Genomic DNA, 19148 nt, shown 5'->3' with positions numbered 1-19148 from the left:
GTACGTTTGCCTTAGCCATGGTCACTGATTTCAGTGCCTTTGTGAATTATGGCTTGTATTTATGAGACTGCTATTACCTGTGCATTTGCTACGGTGAGACCAGATGCACCTCTATGGAAATCAGACTCATGGTTTGGTTTCATTGGTAGTGTTCTCAGACACCTGAACTACCAGAAGCAATGATTCGGTCATAATGATAGATGGGAGGAGAGGGGAGCAGGGGACCGTCTGGATGCGAGAGGCGTCTGGGATAAGGGCGGAGGTGGGCTTTGGGTAGATGGTCAGCTGAGTGGTGTCGTATCTTTGAGCGATGCGCACGTAGGCCATTCCGTAATCTTGTCTGCAGGATGAACTCTGGAAGAATTTCAGTTCCCTCCTTTGATGTCCTATTGTTCCTAAATCCCTAAAGAGTTATTTCTTTGCACATTTGGGAAGAATCTCTTACCCTGACATACATTCATTTAACTAACATGGGAAGCCTCCACAGTCTTATATTTTCTTCGATACCAATGTAAACTCACTTATAATGGCAATTTGTTCATAACATTCAATATACATTGTGACAGGGAGACTGTAGGTTTTCCTATTTTAGCTTATTGTTCTTTATTGGCACTGAACCTGAGGTAATGCATAGACCGTGTGTAGCACGGTGTCTCATCACAGTCGTTTAGCAGTAACGTTTGCTATGCAACGTCTTTTCCACGCAACACCTGAACTGAATTTATGTAGTTATGGTTAACTCAAATGTGATCATTTTGCTGTTGTTGTTATGGTTTAGCTTAGGTACAAAGGGAGTCTGCTTGATTCAAAAAATGCAAAGCAAGCACCAGATTGCTTAATCCAACTTTTAAACCAGATACACCAATGCAGGTAAGTGCTGGGCTTCAGAACAAGTTTGTGAAAGTGGGATCGCTCACAAGCTTTTGTGTCATGACCACTGTGCTGGGGTCACGAGGAGCCGAAGCTTGAGTGCATGTGTGAGGTTTGCTCCCTCACCTAACCTTCCTAGGTTTCTCCTTCCTCCTTCATAACATGACGGGTTAAAGCCTTCTTGAAGCCTCTTCATGGTCTCCCATTGTATGATCCTAAAAACACTCTTTTCAAAAAATTTATAATCCGGTTGTGAAGACAGAGCAAGCATGGACATCTATGCAAAAATGCTGGATAAGTGCTATGTGTTAAATACATGCAGTGGAATATTATTCAGCCTTAAGGGATGAAATTCTGACACGTGCTACAATATGGATGAACCTCGAGGACATTATGCTCAGTGAAATAAGCCAGATCCAAAAGGACCAGTCTTACACAATTTCACTTGTAGGAGGTACCTAAAAGAGGCAAATTCATAGAGAAGGAAAGCAGAGTAGAGAATACCAGAGGGTGAGGGAGTGGGGAACGAATTCTTGTTTAATCAGAACGGAGTTTCTGTTGGGATGAGGGAAAAGTTCTAGAGACGGATGGTGGTGACAGTTGCACAACGTTGTGAATGCACTTACTGCCACTGAATTAGAAATGGCTAAAAGGGTAAATTTTATGTTACATATATGGCCACAATAAAAAGTGCTGTGCACTCATGCATACACACACACACATGCACACGCACACGTGTACAAACATATCTTGACCATGGAGCAAGAACAACAAAGGCATAAGATTTCAGAGAGATGTGAAGGTTAGGAAAGGTGAGTAGAGATGGGATTCTGTAGTGATTAGAGTTAATCCAGAGCCATTACAACGGAAGTGCTTCTGTAGTGAGGTTTTGGAAACAAAGGTTTGAATGGTATAAGGAAGCTATGTATAGAGATCGTTCCTTGTTGAAGAGAATGACCTGTGAATGAAGGAGAGGAAGAAAACAATGGCGGGTTGGTTTGCTTAACTGAAGGAGGATGTTTCTTAGGGCAGAAAATGTAATGTGAGTAGAAATTTATGATGTTTTTCAAACTTGCTTACATGCAATGTCATTTGGTTTTCAAAACGAGCCCATGAAGGACTTTGGACTTCTAGAACTCCCATTATCTTTTAGGGGTTATATATGCATGCATTTTTCATTCGGCAAATGCACGCTGAGTGGCACCAGGTGCCAGGTCCCATGCTAAGTGCAGGAGAGCAGTGATGACAAGCTTTGGGAGCTTCTTGCCTTCATAGAACTTCCAGCCTAATGGAGAAGACAGACCATAAACAAGGGAAAAAAGCAGTTTATGGGGTCGTTAGAAGAGCAACTGTTGGAAACTTTAGAACTAACATGTAGGGGAGAAATGAGTCTATTAGCCAATTTCAGCCTTCAGGACCAGTTTAAGGCAAGAGAAAGGGGAGAAAATGGAAGATAAGAAGCGATGGGGAGCCATGAGTGGTGGTCTAGTAGCTTCCAGGACAGCTCTGGCCTCCATGTCCTTTTCCCTGGAGTTATCTCTTCTTTGCTCTGTAATACTAGCTTTCTCCAGTCTTCTGTTGAAAGGCTAAATCAAAGTTTGCAGAACTAAGGGATGAAGATGGTCAGTGAGGGAAGAGGAGACGGGTGTTCTTTTTTTTTTTTTTTTAAAGTTTATTTTGAGCGCAGGGGTGGGAGAGTGGGGTGGGGGGAGGGGACAGAGAGAGTGTGCACAAGTTGGGGAGAGACAGAGCACCCCAAGCAGGCTCCGCTCTGTCAGCCTGGAGCCTGACGTGGGGCTCGAACTCACAAATAGTGAGGTCATGACCTGAGCCGAAATCAAGAGTTGGACGCTCAACCTACTGAGCCACCCGGGTGCCCTGAGTTATGTGTCCTTAAAACAAACGTCTGGAGAAGAATAAGAAGTATCCTTGCAATAAGAGGATTGTCTTTTGTCCTATTCAAGCAGTCCCAAGGAAATCTGGTGCTTTTTACTTTTATCAGACTGAATAAACTAGAGAAGTTTCACAGTTTGGTCCTTCAAGAGCTGAGCAATCTTGAGAAGGATATCCAGGCTCTGAAACACCTTGAGGAGGGTGCCCTGGTAAGTCCTTTTCTTGAATATCCTCTGTGACTTACGAGGATCTGTTCCAGAGTAGAATAACTGCCAAATACTTAAAACTTTTGTTCAATTCTAGGAATTTTGGGGGAAACAGTCTGATGCCCTGAAGTCATTCTGCGATCTGCAAGTGCTGAGGTATTTTTTTTTCAAAGCATTCCTTCTAGAAGTATCTTAGTTGAAGAATGAGGGTAGTGCGCTGGCTGTAGGATGGGTGATCGACGTGGGTGAAACTGCACGGAAGCAGCTGTGTTCCTGCATCCTTTCAAACCAACTACTTTTGTGGCACTCGCTGAGCAGAGAGTGTGGCTCAGGGCATTCTAGAAGTGTCAATTTTGAAAAGCATAAGCAGGATCATACAAACGTCAGTGTTTTTGATCCGGTTTGTTTTCTTTTAAGCAATAATTTTAAAAAATTGAGTCCATCCTGAGAAAAACACTTAGATATATAGTGAATTGTGGTATGGTAGAATATATTCTCTCTCTGTATATTCTTTGGGCAGTATGGAGATTTTAACAGTATTTGTTCTTGGGGTCCCTGGGTGGCTTAGTCGGTTAAGCATTTGACTTCAGCTCAGGTCATGATCGCAGGGCTCATGAGTTCGAGCCCCACGTCGGGCTCTGTACTGACAGCTCAGAGCCCGGAGCCTGCTTCAGATTCTGTGTCTCCCTCTCTCTCTAGCCCCTCCCCCACTCACACTCTGTCTCTGCCTGCTCTCTCTCAAAATTAAACATCAAAAAAATTTTAAAAACCAGTATTTGTTCTTCCAGTCCATGAGCATCGAATATCTCTTTGTGTCTCTTCAATTTCTTTCATCAATATTTTCTAGTTTTCAGAGGACAGATCTGTCACCTCTTTGGTTAAGCTTATTCCTAGGTACTTTATTATTTTAGGTGCAATTGTAAATGAGATTGTTTTCTTAACTTCTCTTTCTGCTGCTTCATTATTGGTGTATAGAAATGCAACAGATTTCTGAACATTGATTTCGTATCCTGCAACTTTACTGAATACGTTTACCTAATAGTTTTTTGGTGGCGTCTTTAGGGTTTTCTGTATATAGTATCATGTCATCTGCAAACAGTAAGAGTTTAACTTCTTCTTTACCAATTTGGATGCCTTTTATTACTTTCTCTTGTCTGATTGCTGTGGCTAGGACATCCAGTACTACGTTAAATAACAGTGGTGAGAGTGGACATCCTTGTCTTGTTCCTGAGTTTTGTATAAACCTTGTTCCGAGGTTTTGTATAAACCTACTTTATTGAGGGGCTTTATCGTGAATGGATGTTGTGCTTTGTCAAATGCTTTTTCTGCATCTATTGAAATGATCATATGGTTCTTATCCTTTCTCTTATTGATGTGATGTATCACATTGACTGGTTTGCAAATATTGAACCATCTGTGTATCCCAGGAATAAATCTCATTCAGTCATGAGGAATGCTTTTTTTTTTTAACATATTGCTGGATTATGTTTGCTAATTTTGTTGAGGATTTTTGCATCTGTGCTCATCAGAGATATTAGCCTGTAGTTTTCATTTTTTTGTGGGTCTTTATCTGGTTTTGAATTGGGGGGATGCACAAGTATATGGTCAATTAATCTTTGACAAAGCAGGAAAGAATATACAAGAGGAAAAAGACATTCTATTCAACACTTACATGCAAAATAATGAAGCTGGACCATTTTCTTACACCATACACAAAAACAAACAAAAAATGGAGTAAGGACCTAAATATGAGATCTGAAACCATAAAAATCCTAGGAGAAAGCACAAGCAGTAATTTCTGACATTACCCATAACAACATCTGTAGATATGTCTCCTGAAACAAGGGAAACAAAAGCAGAAATAAACTATTGGGACTACAGCAAAATTAAAAGCTTCTGCACAGTGAAGGTAACAGCCAATAAAACTAAAAGACAACCTACTGAATAGTGGAAGATATTTGAAAATGACATATCTGATAAAGGGTTAGGATCCAAAAAATGTAAAGAATGTATACAGCTCAACACCCCAAACCGAAGAATCCAGTTGAAAAATGTGCAGAAGACATGAACATTCTTCCAAAGAAAACATCCAGATGGCCAACAGACACACGAAAAGATGCTCAACATCACTCATCATGGCTGTGCAAATCAAAACTACAATGAGATATCACCTCATACCTGTCAGAATGACTAAAATAAAAAACACAACAACAAAAATTGATGAGACTGTGGAGAAATAAGAACCCTCGTGTACTTTTGGTGGGAATGCAAACTGGTGCAGCTACTGTGGAAGACAGTAAGGAGGTTCGTCCAAAAATTAAAAATAAAACTACCCCATGATCCACTAGTTGGATTACTGGGTATTTACCCCAAAAATAAAAACACGAATTCAAAGGCATACACACACCCCTACGTGTATTGTGACATTATTTATAATAGCTACTTTATGGAAGCGACCTTAATAAAAAAAATGAAATCTTGCCATTTACAATAACATGGATAGATCTAGAGTATACTGCTAAGCAAAATATAAGGCAGAGAAAAGCAAATACCATATGATTTCACTCATATGTGGGATTTGAGAAACAGAACAAACAAAGGGAAAAAATAAGAGACAAACCAAAAAACAAACATAGAACAAACAGATGGTTATGGGAGGGGGGCGTGGGTGGGGGGATGGGCAAAATAGGTGAAGGGGATTAAGAACACACTTGATGAGTGCTGAGTAATATATGAAATTGTTGAATCACTACATTGTACACTTGAAATGAATATAGCACTGTGTGTGAAAAGAGCCCCAACAAACAGAAGTCCAGGACCATATGGATTTACAGGTGAGTTCCAACAACATTAAAAATTTAATACCATTCTTAAATTATTCCAGAAAATAGAAGAGAAAGAAAAGCTTCCAAATACATTCTACAAGGCCAGCATTATTGTGATACCAAAATTAGGCAAAGATATTACAAAAACAAGAAAACTACAGGCCAATATTCCTGATCAACATAGATGCGAAAATCCTCAGGAAAATATTAGTTAACTGCATTCAACCATACATTAAAAGGATCATTCTCCAAGATCAAGTGGGATTTATTCTAGGGACTCAAGGATGATTCCATATCACAAATTAATCCACATGATACGCTGTATTAATAAAATGAAGGATAACAATCATATCATCTCAATAGATACAGTAAAAGCATTTGACAAAGTTCTAATTCTGTTACTGATAAAAACTTCCAATGAGGTGGGTTTAGAGGAACCTACTTCAATGTAATAAAGGCCATATATGTCAAACCCACATCTAACATCATGCTCAATGGTAAAAAATGGAAAACTTTTTCTCTAAGATCAGGAACAAGATAAGGTTGTCCCCACTCACCACTTTTATTCAGCATAGTAATGAAAGTCTTACACAGCAATAGGAGAAGAAAAAGAAGTAAAAGTCACCACATTGGGGAGGAAAAAGTAGAACTGTCACTATTTGTAGGTGACATGATACTATATCCAGAAAATCCTAAAGATCCCATCGAAAAACTATTAGAACCTATAAATACAATAAAGTCACAGAATATAAAATTAATATACAGAAATATGTTACATATATTTACACTAATAATGAAGCAGCAGAAAGAGAAAGTAAGAAAACAATCTCATTTACAATTACATCACCAAGAATAAGATACCTAAGAATAAACTTAACCAAAGAAGTGGAAAAAAGACCTGTACTCTGAAAACTATAAAATCTTGATGAAAAAAATTGAAGAGGACACAAATGGAACTATATACATACTTATGGACTGGAAGAATTAGCATTTGTAAAATGTCCATACTACCCCAACCTACAGATTCAATATAATCCCTATCAAAATACAAACAGCATTTTTCACAGAACTAGAACAAATAATCCTAAAATATATCCGGAAGTACAAGAGACCCTGAATAGTCAAAGCAATCTTAAGAAAGAAGAACAAAGGTGGAGGTGTCACAATCCTAGTGTCAAACTATATTACAAAGCTATGGTATTCAAAACAGTATGGTACTGGCACAAATATAGACCCATAGATCAATCCATGCTTATATGGTCAATTAATATATGACAAAAAAGACAAGAATATACACTAGGGAAAAGACCATCTCTTCAATAAGTGGTGCTGGAAAAACTGGACCACATTCTTACACCATGCATATGAATAAACCCAAAATGGATTAGAGACTTAATGCATTGTGAGACCTGAAACCATACAACTCTTGAAAGAACACATAGGCGGTAATCTCTTTGACACAACCCTGTGTCTCCTCAGGTGAGGGAAACAAAAGCAAAAATAAACTATTGAGACCACATCAAAATAGAAAGGTTTTGCACAGCAAAAGAAACCATCAACATAATGTAAGGCAACCTACTGAATGGGAGAAGATATTTGCAAATGATATATCTGTTAAGGGGTTAATATCCAAAATATAATGAAGGGCGTAGATAGCTCCATACCAAAAAGCCAAATGTTCCAATTAAAAGATAGGCAGAGGACCCGAATAGAAATTTCTTCTAAGAAGACGTACAGATGGCCAACAGACAGATAAAAAGATACTCAACATCACTAATCATTAGAAAAATGCAATTCTAAATCACCATGAGTTATCACCTTCTACCTGTCAAAATGGCTGGTATCAAAAAAGCAAGAAATGACAGATGTTGGTGAGGATGAGAAAAAAAGGAACCCTTGTTGGTAGGAATGTAAACTGATGCAGTCACTGTGGGAAACAGTTTGGAGCTTTCTCAACAAAATTTAAAATGGAAATATATGATCCAGAAATTCTGCGACGGGGTATTTAATGAAAACAAAACCCCAAGTTCAAAAGGATACATGCGCCCCTATTATTTACAGTAGCCAAGATCCGGAAGCAGCCTAGATGTCCATCAACAGACGGATGGGTAAAGATGTGGGGCGTATGTGTGTATATACATATACACATACAACAGATTGTTACTCGGCCATAAAGACAATGAAATCTCCCATGTATGAAAACACGGAGGGACCTAGGGGGTATTCTAAGTGAAATAAGCCAGACAGAGAAAGACAAATACCATATTTCACTTGTATGTGGAATCTAAAAAACAAATCAAAAACCTCCTAAGTCCAGAGAACAAGCTGGTGGCTGTCAGAGGTATGGGGGTAGGTAGGGGTACCGGTCAAAATATGTGAAGGGGAGTGGGAGACACCTGCTTCCAGTTATGGAAGGAATAAGTCATGGGGATGAAAGGTACAACAGGAAATACAGTCCGTGGTATTTTAGAAGCATCGTATGGTGACAGATGGTAACCGCACCATGGTGAGCATAGCATAACCTACAGCGTTGTTAAAGCCACTGTGTTGTCTACACCTGTAACTGATGTTACATCGTGTATCAATTATACCTTAAAAATGTGAAAGAAAAACATTTAAAAAATAGAATTTGACGTAAATAACTCAGGATAATACATAATTTCCAATAATATTTTTATGTTAAATTAACATGTATGTATATTTATCATACATTATGTTCATGAGGGTTTGTTGTTGTTTTTTAGTGGTTTTTGTTTTACTGGTATGGGTTTATCCTGGGTTCACTCTCCAAAAGGCTTGTCATGATATATGTAGCTCACAATTCAAATGATAATGAGTCTTTTCACTCATGGCTGAACGTATTCAAAAGACTGGTTTGTAAAAATAGAATGACTAGGGCGCCTGGGTGGCTCAGTTGGTTGGGCGTCCGACTTCAGCTCAGGACATGATTTCACACTCTGTGGGTTCGAGCCCCGTGTCAGGCTCTGTGCTGACAGCTCAGAGCCCGGAGCCTGCTTGGGATTCTGTGTCTCCCTCTCTCTCTGACCCTCCCCCGTTCATGCTCTGTCTCTCTCTCTCTCAAAACTAAATAAACATTAAAAAAAATTAAAAAAATACAATGACTAATGAAAAAAATAACAAACTTTACATATTGATATGAGTAATATATTTTTATGAAAAATAACCAGATTTTTCAAGACAAACGTGAGAAGAATAGCACTGGGTTGTGTTTGCAAATTTCTTTAATATCAGGCTTCACCGAAGATAGCTGTATTCTCATATCTGCTTCTCAGTTCAGTCTGCTGTGATATCACATATCTTGTAGCCTCTGGAAGACACTGTATATTTGTGCGAGAAAGAATGAAAAAAAGCAAATGATGTCTTACTATTACTTACCATTATTACCAAAGTAGTTTTGGACTCAAGGAACCTTTGGAAGCTTAGGGGTCTCCAACTTAAGGGGTCCCTTAGCGGGTCCCAAAGGTTCACACTTTGAGAACTGCTGATATAAACCAACACTAGATTAAGAAGCAGAAAAGATTATACCTCCTAGATTTCTGAAACCTGGAGAATTCACTTATTTTGACTAAACCTCAGCTTTTAGACAGCTGTCTTTTCAGTTCATACAGATTACATTGTAGGAATAGTTACTATTTGCTTTCACCTCCCTTGACAATAGGCCCTTTGTAGGACTTGAGAATACTAAAAAAAAAAAAAAAAAATCCCTCCAAAATACACATCTCCCAGGGTTTTGCCTTTGCTCTCCACTCTTCCAGTCACCTAAGGAAACCACCCCGTGGCTTGTAGAGGAGAGATGATAATGATGCTCTTAGCTCATGCTGGGTGCTTACTGGGCACCAGGCTTGGACTTGGTCAAGATCCAGTATCTGGATCTGATTGGTACCCAGTGGCTGCCCTCTTGGCATGTTTGTGTATCAGTGATGGTTTTTACATATTTTGCTAGGGAAAGGAGACCGTTCCTTTCACTAGACTAGATTATTTCAGACTAGATTATTTCAGCCCCTAGCACAGCGCTACAAGGAAGTAGGGATTAATACTTTGAATGGTTGTCATGAGATCCCTCTACCTATGTTTTGGGCTAGTGGTGTTGACAGATGCAGTGCATGAAATAGGATCAAGTGAAAATATCAATTACTTAGAATGGTATTCTGGATTGGCCATTGATTCTCCTCAGCTGACATCCAGGAATGTAACGATCTATGAAATAACCTTATGATGTACGTATGTACATTTGTGTATAGTCTTAAACTGGCTAAATATAATGAGATGGATCCGTTTTTTTCCAGGCTCAATCCAGATCAGTCTTCATGAGGAAAGCCAAAGTCCTGTGTGACGACTGCATTCCTGGGGTAGGTGCAAAGGATTGCTTCGATGGAATTGGAATGGGGGAAAGATGTTCTAACGCTCTGGGCTCCAAGAAGCTTTCTCCTCTTTCCTAATATTTTCCATGCTAGAAATGATCCTTTTGGATCTGGTCTTTCATTGAACAGATATTTATAATTGAGTGCTTGCTCTGCATCGGGCAACAGGCTAAACATGGAGCTACAATTGGTAACACACAGATATATTCCTGCCCCCATTACAAATAAATTCCTTGAGGAAAGACAGAAAGAGACAAGTGAGCAAATAAACTAAGCACAAGTTTACAAAGTGCTTTTGAGGGATACAAGTGCTGTGGCCGAGAGCAAGGGTGTGCAGTTTCAGATAGGATGGTCATCAAAGGTCTCTGTGGGGAAGTGACGTTTAAGATAGGGTTTCAAGAATAGGAAGGAACCAGGGGAGCCTGGGTGGCTCAGTCGATTAAGCATCCCACTTCAGCTCCGGTCATGTTCTCACGGTTTGTGGGTTCGAGCCTCGTGTCAGGCTCTGTGCTGACAGCTCAGAACCTGGAGCCTGCTTCAGATTCTGTGTCTCTCTCTGTCTCTGACCCTTCCCCATTCATGCTCTGTCTCTCCCTCAAAACTAACATTAAAAAAAAAAAAAAAAAAAAAAAAGAATAGGAAGGAACCAGACTTAGGAACAGTTTAAGGCAACAGGATTGGGTAGGGGAGAACATGACATATTTGAAAAACTGAAAGCTCTTAGCTCAGAGTGGTGTTTGAGGGGACAGTTACTTGAAAGGAAGCTGGGAGCATGACTGAGTCTCATTGAGGTCAGGGCCTCACTGAACAGGCTGAGGAGCTTGAATTTCATACTACAGGTGAAGGGAAATATGGGTGGGTTCGAGCAAAGGCATTGGGGGTGAGGGTACTGTGATCTGATTTATATTTTAAGAATCCCATCCTCGCTGCCTTGTTAAGAATTGACTGGGGAAGTGAGAATAGAGGAGAGGAGCTGAACTGGATGGAGGGGCTTTGGAGACGGTGAGAAATGGGGAGACACCAGGTACCTTTTGGGGCCACGGTTTATAAATCACTGATAAATGGAAGTGATGCATAAAGTAAGGATGACTCCTGGGATTCTGTTTTCTAGCAGTTGGATGGATGGCGTTGCCGGTTAGGGAGATGGGGAGACCTGGGGTGGAAGGAACGTGTGGGTCAAGCAGGAACTAGAGTTTATTTGTTCATGTGTTAACTGGTTTTGATGAGGACTTGGAATCATGGGCAATTTTCCAGGAAACTACAATTTAACAAAATGGACTCCTGAAGGGATGGGAACTATTCATAGAAGAAGTGGAGAGTCAATGGTTCAGATTGTGCACGAAGTTCTTCTATCGGGAAAGGATAACTTTGGTGCTGTTGACTAAATGGTACTAAAGGATAACGTTAGTACTGTTCCAGCACACAGAAGAATAAAAATTACCCAATTTTTAAATGGACCTTGTGTGACAGTGCTGAAATCCAACAAGAATTACACAGAGAACCATAGAACAAATCTCCCTCAAAATAATTAAGGCAAAATTCTAAGCAAAATATCGGCAAACACCATTTAGCACCTTATGAAAGGAATAATGTGTAATGATCAAGGGAGATTTATTCCAGCAATACAAAGATGGTGTGATATTAGGGAATCTGTCAATACATTGATTGCTGATAGACGTAGGGAGAAAAATCATTGTGATTCTCTTTCATAGATTTCAAAAGGTGTTTGAAAAAAGTCTACATCTGTGTCTGAATTTGTATAAGCCCACATAAAATAGTAGTAATGAGATACTCTGTAGTATGATAAATCAGTCCAGAAGCCAGTATCATGCTTAATGGAGAAACTCTAAATGCATTATTACTAATTTCCGGACCAATAGATAGGGAGACTCAGTAACATAAAGATGTCCGTTCTCACAAGGTGGAGAGCAGAGAGTGCAAACTCTGTCCTGATTCTTCTAAGAGCACTAATCCACTTGTGAGGACTCATCTCCTGACCTCATTTCATCCTGATTACCTCCCCGAGGCTCTGCTTCCTAACATCACATGGCGGGGATGGGGGGGAATTTCAGCAATTGAATGGAGTGGGGGTGATACAGACATTCCATCCATAAATCGTGTCAAGGGATTGACAGTTTCAGTGGGATCAAAAGTTAGGACAGTGAGGGAAGGAGAGCAGGTGGCTGGGAAAGCCCCGAAAAATGCAGTTAGAAAACAGGATGTTATGATCAGGATTTCTGTAATGATAACATCCGAGAGAGTGTAGCTATGGTGAAATGGAAGAAAATCCTATACGAGGTGAGGAAGTGAAAGAACTGAGAAGCCAGAGAGTGAAGGTGGGTCCCTTATGACGGAGTTTCAGTAACTACTAAGGCTTGACAGGAAGCAGGGCCAAGTGAACAGAGGGGCCAAGATGATGGGTGACGGATGATAATTCAGATGGTTGGCATAAGCAGCAGAGAAGTGTCTGCAGGAGAACAATTCCTGTATTTGGCATTTTGGAGCAAGGAGAATACCTGTTTCTCTGCCTGGCCAGGAAGTAATGGGATAACAGAGTTAAAAAGAACAACAGCAACGACAAAAACTTTTAATTGAGAGAGGGTGTTGGGGAAGGTGGCACCCTCAGAAGTCAACCACATTTTAGTGAGAAGGAGAAGGGAGGGAGACATTTTCTTTCAAGAAGAGGCCGAGGATATTGGGAAGGCCGAGGATTGGAGACAGGATGGGATGGACATGGAGAGATTTTTCAAGGAAGAAGTTTATAGAAGTATTACTATGAGCCCTAATGCTTCTCTAGATGGCCCAGCAGCTCGTGGGGCTACCACCCTGTGAGCTTTCTGGAAGTATTGTGAGGCCCACGGAGTAAACAAATACGGAATGTGTTGAACAACTACGAACTATCCTGTTCTTGGATGCAGTCGCTTTAATTTTTTTTTTTTCAACGTTTTTTATTTATTTTTGGGACAGAGAGAGACAGAGCATGAACAGGGGAGGGGCCGAGAGAGAGGGAGACACAGAATCCGAAACAGGCTCCAGGCTCCGAGCCATCAGTCCAGAGCCTGACGCGGGGCTCGAACTCACGGACCGCGAGATCGTGACCTGGCTAAAGTCGGACGCTTAACCGACTGCGCTACCCAGGCGCCCCGGATGCAGTCGCTTTAAAGATAGCAACCCTCTCACCCGGTTGGGTTCTTTGAATACTGTTTGCTTCTTTCCCACAGCATTTAATAATGGGGCTTTTTATAGGGTTATCGACTTGAAAATTTCAATTTAGAGGTCTAAGGTAGATTCCCTAAGTAGACCATATAATGAAAATATATTCATTAAGAATGTAATTCCATATATCTTAGAGTATAGTAGTTATCAAAAAAAAAAAAAAAGTGGTTGATTTTTAAGAACTCCTTTGGGATCCAAAGTTGTGCTCTGTGATGTTTGACCTGGCAATCCCACTTCTAGAGAACTCTCTTAAAGATTAAATTGGACTGCTCAAGGAAATGTAGAGTAGTATGTATAACAGTTCTGATAAGAAGCTGTTGGAAAGTGCCTGAATGCCTAGCTGGAGCCTGGTTAAATAGATCGATACACTTACAGGATATGTCGCGTTGCCATTGAAAAGAATTAGATTAGATTAATTGATTCGGGAAGACACTTGATCGTGAGTAAAAAGTTAAAAGCCTCTTGAAAAGCATTGCATATCACGTGATCCCATTTGGTTTTTTTAGTTTTATTTTTTTTAAGTTTATTTATTTATTTTGAAATAGAGAAAAAAAATCCCAAGCAGGCTCTGTGCTGTCAGCACAAAGCCCCATGTGGGGCTCCACCTCCTGAACTGTGAGATCATGACCTGAGCCAAAATCAAGAGTCGGATGCTCAACAGACTGAGCCACCCAGGCGCCCCAGATCCCACTTGTTTTAAATGTTCGATGAGGGTGTATTATGTCCATTCACTCCACAAACTGCTGCATCTATTAGGTGCCAAGTATTGTCTTCACTGCTGGGGTTAGAATGATACCCAAGAGGTCCTTGACCGTCTAGAGGGTACATTTTAGTAGGATAGACAGAGAGTGAAGAGTAAATAGATAAAAATTCGTGACAGTGGTAAGAAGAAAAAAAGTGTGATGAAAGAGACTGATTCGGTGTGGAAAGAGAAAGCTGAGCATAAGACTGGCTGAATTGACTTAGGGACTGAGCATAGAGAGAAGGGCCAGCATAGAGAGAAGTTCTTGGGCTGCTCCAGGGAGATGAAGCGAGAAGAAGAGAAGAACCAGTTGACCAATGAGATAACAAGGAGGATGGTGTGACAAGAGAGTTTGTGCAACGTACGTGCATGTATACACAGTGAGAGGTCTAGATTCTAGAAGATATGCACCAAAACTGGGGTATTTCTGTGTAGTGACATTTTAGGTGAATCTAGACTACTTCTGTATTTTTAGAATTTAGTCCCGGATACGAATTACTTTTGTGGAATAAACTCAGACAGCATAACATTTATAAAGAGTTATTTTTCCCCCTTTCCTTAACCCTCCTTCTTACCTGTGATCTAGAAGTAACCACCTCTTTATAGTTTGGTATATGTTCTTTCAGACACTTTGTCAATACTTATAGAAGAATGTATACAAATGTCTGTATAAGTATACATGTGTATGTCTTTAACATAAATGTTATACTAAATATTATGTGTATTTTTGTTCTCTGAGCAATAAAAGGATCCTTTTCCAAGTCCAGAATTATTTTTTAATAACTATAAAATATTCTAGGTTGTGGACCTGCTACAACTTATACATTTGATTCCCTATTGATGCACATCCAGCTTATTTTAAATTATTATTACAAATAATTTTGTAGTGATCATCCTTTTACCTATATCTTGAATCACTTGACCTATATCTTGAATCACTTGAATTATCAGGAAAAAATTTGGGAAGGCCCCCCAAAATTTAGAGAAACAAAAATAACAAATCTTCACATCAAAATAGCACTAAAAGAGGATGTAGGAAAAAGACAAATCTGGGCTAAGAATATTAGCCTAATTCCCAGCTCTACTGGAGAACTGGATCAAATGTGAATTAAATGTACATGTTACAGTTGGTCACATGTAACAGGAATCAGGCTGCAGCAGCTACACCAAACAGGGGTTTTATTTTTTCCCTGTAAGCGGCAGCCCAGAGGGAGGGAGGTTATCCAGGGCCGGTGATGCGGTAACAGTAAGCAGCCATCAGAGACCCAGGTCCCTTTAGTTTCCTGCTCAGCCATCCTTCATATGGCTTTGGGCTCGATAGAGTGTCCACTCTACTTCTGGGTATCTCTTCTACACTCCAGGTAGGAAGGACGAGAATAGGTGAAATGTGAAAGGTCAAAGACGTGTGCCAGGAAAATCTACCTTCCCCTTCCGTTTTTTTCTAAATTAAGAAAACTGTTTTCATGGAAGCCCAAACCAACAGAAGTCTGTCTCCATCTTACTGACTGGGTCAGTAGCCCACCCTGGTTGAAAGGGAGTTGGGGGAGAATTTAACTGCTACTGTCTTCCTAACAAGTGGGGTTCTGTAAATAAGGAAGAAAGGGAGAACAGATGTTGGGTAGGTATCTAGTACTGTCTCTCATGCCCAAGTCAAATTACCCGAGCTGAACACAGAAAAAAGAGAAATAACTTAAATCACACAGGTGATTCTGTCTGCCATTCTTTGCAGATGAGCCTGCGCCTAGGACGCTTTAGGACGGGAAAATCAGTTCCCTCCTTGATATCAGCTCTTACCTACATCTTGTTTTATGAGCATCACGTTGGGCTCCGTCCCAATCCGTGTATTAACAAACATGCATTTTGCACACAGCACAGCCCCGAAAGCCAGCCCAGCCTTTGGTATTCCACCCAAGAAATACTGGTCTTTTCTTCAATACGGGAGGAAAAAAATAACCTGCTGTGCTGGACTGTTGAGAGATGGCGGGCACATCCTCGAAGCGTCACACGTTCGAGACGTTTTTGCAGGGTGATTTTGACTCCAGCCAGTTCTCCTGCAATGAACTGACTTTAGCTTCCAGTGGCCATGGAAGACAGAACTTCGCTGGATATCTGAGTTAGGGACGTAGCTGATAAAACAGAGTGACATTCATGTTGGCTCACCGAGTTCTAAGGGACCAAGAGCTGGGTAGTTCAGGCTCAACTAATTGCTGTTCTTTCTTTTTTTTTTTTTCCCCACCAGTCTGAGCCACCTGAAGACGACAAAGCTGGCTTGGGTCACACAGCGGTGGCCCTGGCTTCTTCATTTTGCTCTGCTCCAAATGGCATCCCTGAGAACTGCAGAGTTGGAAATAGGACAGGATATGTTGGTAGTTTGTAGTTGTGTTATTGTCCAGTTGTCATAAATGTTAGCGTTCTGTATCAAAATTTGGTCAGAAAATAGGAAGCTCAGGATGTTTACTAACTTGGGGTGTTGCTTTTTTTTTTTAATGATTTTAAAGTAAAATCAGTCTTTTATTTGAGGTGTCCTCGAGTTTTGTGGGGGAAAAATCTTAGCATCTGTATACCTGCTGTTTGGTCTGTCTCGTAGAGGGGAAATTTAATTTGTGATGCAAATAGCTCAGATGAAAACAGTGTTGTATTTTGAAATACTTATTATTTCGTTGGATCTGCAAATATTCTATTTTCTTCAGCACTTAAACAAAACGGCCAGCTTTAGCAGAGGAGACATGCCTATGTGACAATTCCTAAGTGCTCTAATAAAGTCTGAATGCATGAAGTTTGCATGCACAGTTGAGTGAATCTATTTTGGAAAAATAAAACCTATGTAATTCGAGGCCATCTACAAACGAACTCTGTTCATAATTGGATGAGTGCAGTTAAAGACTACGGACTGAAAACAGTTAACTTATATAATCGTGACATAATATCTTACGTGTTGTGTAAATTTAGTCTGCCAAAACAAATGTTTACAGCCTCAATTTAATGGTCGTCTTTTTTCTTTAGAATTTTTTAATGAGCTATGGTTTAGTATATTATAGTAAGCTTTATAAAAGAGTAGAAGAACACTTTTTATTTAAGTCCATAGGATCTAATTCACTTCATCTCGTGTGGGTATATCCAGTTTAGGGCTTACAGTTCCTGGTGACCTGGAGTTTTGTGGATTTCAGTGCCATTACATTGACCATCTTCAGTGAACAACATCTAAAGAATGGATATGACTTCTGGTAACTGGTAAACATATATCTGAGAGCTGTTCCCTCCAAAGCCTTCGGTCAGCTCCCAGGGTAGGATGGGTAAGGCATGATCTTAGCTAGTAAGAAGTTAGTCTTAAGACACCAGGTAACTGAAAAATCTCAAGGTTGTGTGTGACAAGGGTCCTAAGTGAAGTGTAAACTGGGCACGAGCAGGGTTGTGAGGAGGGAGAGGTCATTTTTGTTGGGGTGATCAGGGACAGCTTTTCCTGGAGGAAAAGTGCCATTATGAGATCTTGAAGGATAGGGTGGGTTTCTCTAGGGTTAGCACAGAGGGACTAACGTGAATCCTGGAACAGAGGCAGAGAAATGAAGGAATGGTCCGAGTCTGTAATACTATGGAGTATTAGTGGAAATTAAGTTTGTCTAGGCCCAGGGGCACCTGGGTGGCTCAGTCGGTTGACAGTTCAACTTCAGCTCAGGTCACGATCTCCCGGTTCATGAGTTTGAGCCCCGCGTCGGGCTCTGTGCTGACAGCTGGGAGCCTGGAGCCTGCTTCGCATTCTGTGTCTCCTCTCTCTGCCCCTCCTCTGTTCATGCTCTGTCTCTCTCTGTCTCTCAATAATAAATAAACGTTAACAACTTTTGAAAAAAAGTTTATCCAGACCCAAATGGAAGCGCCTTTACTGGCTTGATTAGAAGGACTTTATGAGAATGACAAATGAACATGGTAGCTAAGGAAGAGATTTTTTTTTTTAACATTTATTACAAAGAGATGGAGAGACACAGAGGGTGAGCAGGGGAGGGGCAGAGAGAGGGGGAGACATGGAATCTGAAGCAGGCTCCAGGCTCTGAGCTGTCAGCACAGAGCCCGACGCGGGGCTCGAACTCCCGAACTGTGAGATCGTGACCTGAGCTGAAGTCAGTCCCCAGCCAACTGAGCCACCCAGGCGCCCCTGGTTCCATACAGATTTTAGTATTATTTGTGCTCGTTCTGTGAAAAATGCTGTGGTATTTTGATAAAGATTGCATTGAATCTGTAGATTGCTTTGGGTAATGTGGATATTTTGACAATATTCTTCTAATCTATGAGTATGGAATATCTTTCTGTTTGTGTCATCTTCAATTTCTTTCATCAGTGTTTTATAGTTTTCAGAATATAGGTCTTTCACCTCTTTGGCTAAGTTTATTTCTGGGTGTTCTTTGTGGTCCAATTGTAAATGGTATTTAAAAGAATTTCAACTTTGTTGTTAATTTCTAGAAATGCTACAAATTTCTGGGTATAAATGTTGTATCCTACCATTTCACTCAATTCATTTCTATGTATGGTATCATGTCATCTGCAAATAGTTATAATTTAACTTCTTCTTTACCAATATGGATGCCTTTTATTTCTTTGTTTTGGCTGATCCTTTGGCTAGGACTTCCAGTATTATGTTAAATAAAAAGTGGGAGTGTACATCCTTGTTTTGCTCCTGACGCTAGAGGGAAAGCTCTCAATTTTTCACCATTGAAGATGATGTTAGCTGTGGGTTTGTCATTTATAGCCCTTATTATGTTGACGTATGTTCCCTCTAACCTCATTTTGTTGAGTTTTTATCATGAATGAATGTTAAATCTTGTCAAATGCTTTTCTGCATCTACTGAGAGGATTATAGGTTTTTTATTCTTTGCTTTGTTGATATGGTGTATGATGTTGACCAATTGGGGAATGTTGTGCCGTCCTTGCATCCCAGAACTAAATTCCACCTGATTGCGATGAATAATTTTTTGTTGTATGTGGTTTGCTCATATTTTGTTGAGGATTTTTGCATCTGTGTTCA

The 19148-nt window shown here is 40.2% G+C and overlaps 1 protein-coding gene across 1 annotated transcript in view; it reads left to right on the top strand.

The window, feature by feature from the left end:
* The window catches only part of SYCP2L (synaptonemal complex protein 2 like), a 112941-nt gene extending 96022 nt beyond the window's left edge, over positions 1 to 16919 (top strand). The window contains exons 28-31 of the mRNA XM_053904911.1: positions 779 to 870; positions 2873 to 2972; positions 10102 to 10164; positions 16374 to 16919. Coding sequence (XP_053760886.1) covers positions 779 to 870; positions 2873 to 2972; positions 10102 to 10164; positions 16374 to 16511 — 393 coding nt within the window. The 3' untranslated portion in view covers positions 16512 to 16919. The remainder of the gene's footprint in view (positions 1 to 778; positions 871 to 2872; positions 2973 to 10101; positions 10165 to 16373) is intronic.
* Positions 16920 to 19148: the final 2229 nt, after the last annotated feature.

Source organism: Panthera pardus, unplaced genomic scaffold (genome assembly GCF_024362965.1).
Source record: "Panthera pardus isolate Hobbes unplaced genomic scaffold, ASM2436296v1 HiC_scaffold_17, whole genome shotgun sequence".
Taxonomy (NCBI): Eukaryota; Metazoa; Chordata; class Mammalia; order Carnivora; family Felidae; genus Panthera; species Panthera pardus.
This window is presented reverse-complemented; position numbering and strand designations above follow the sequence as displayed.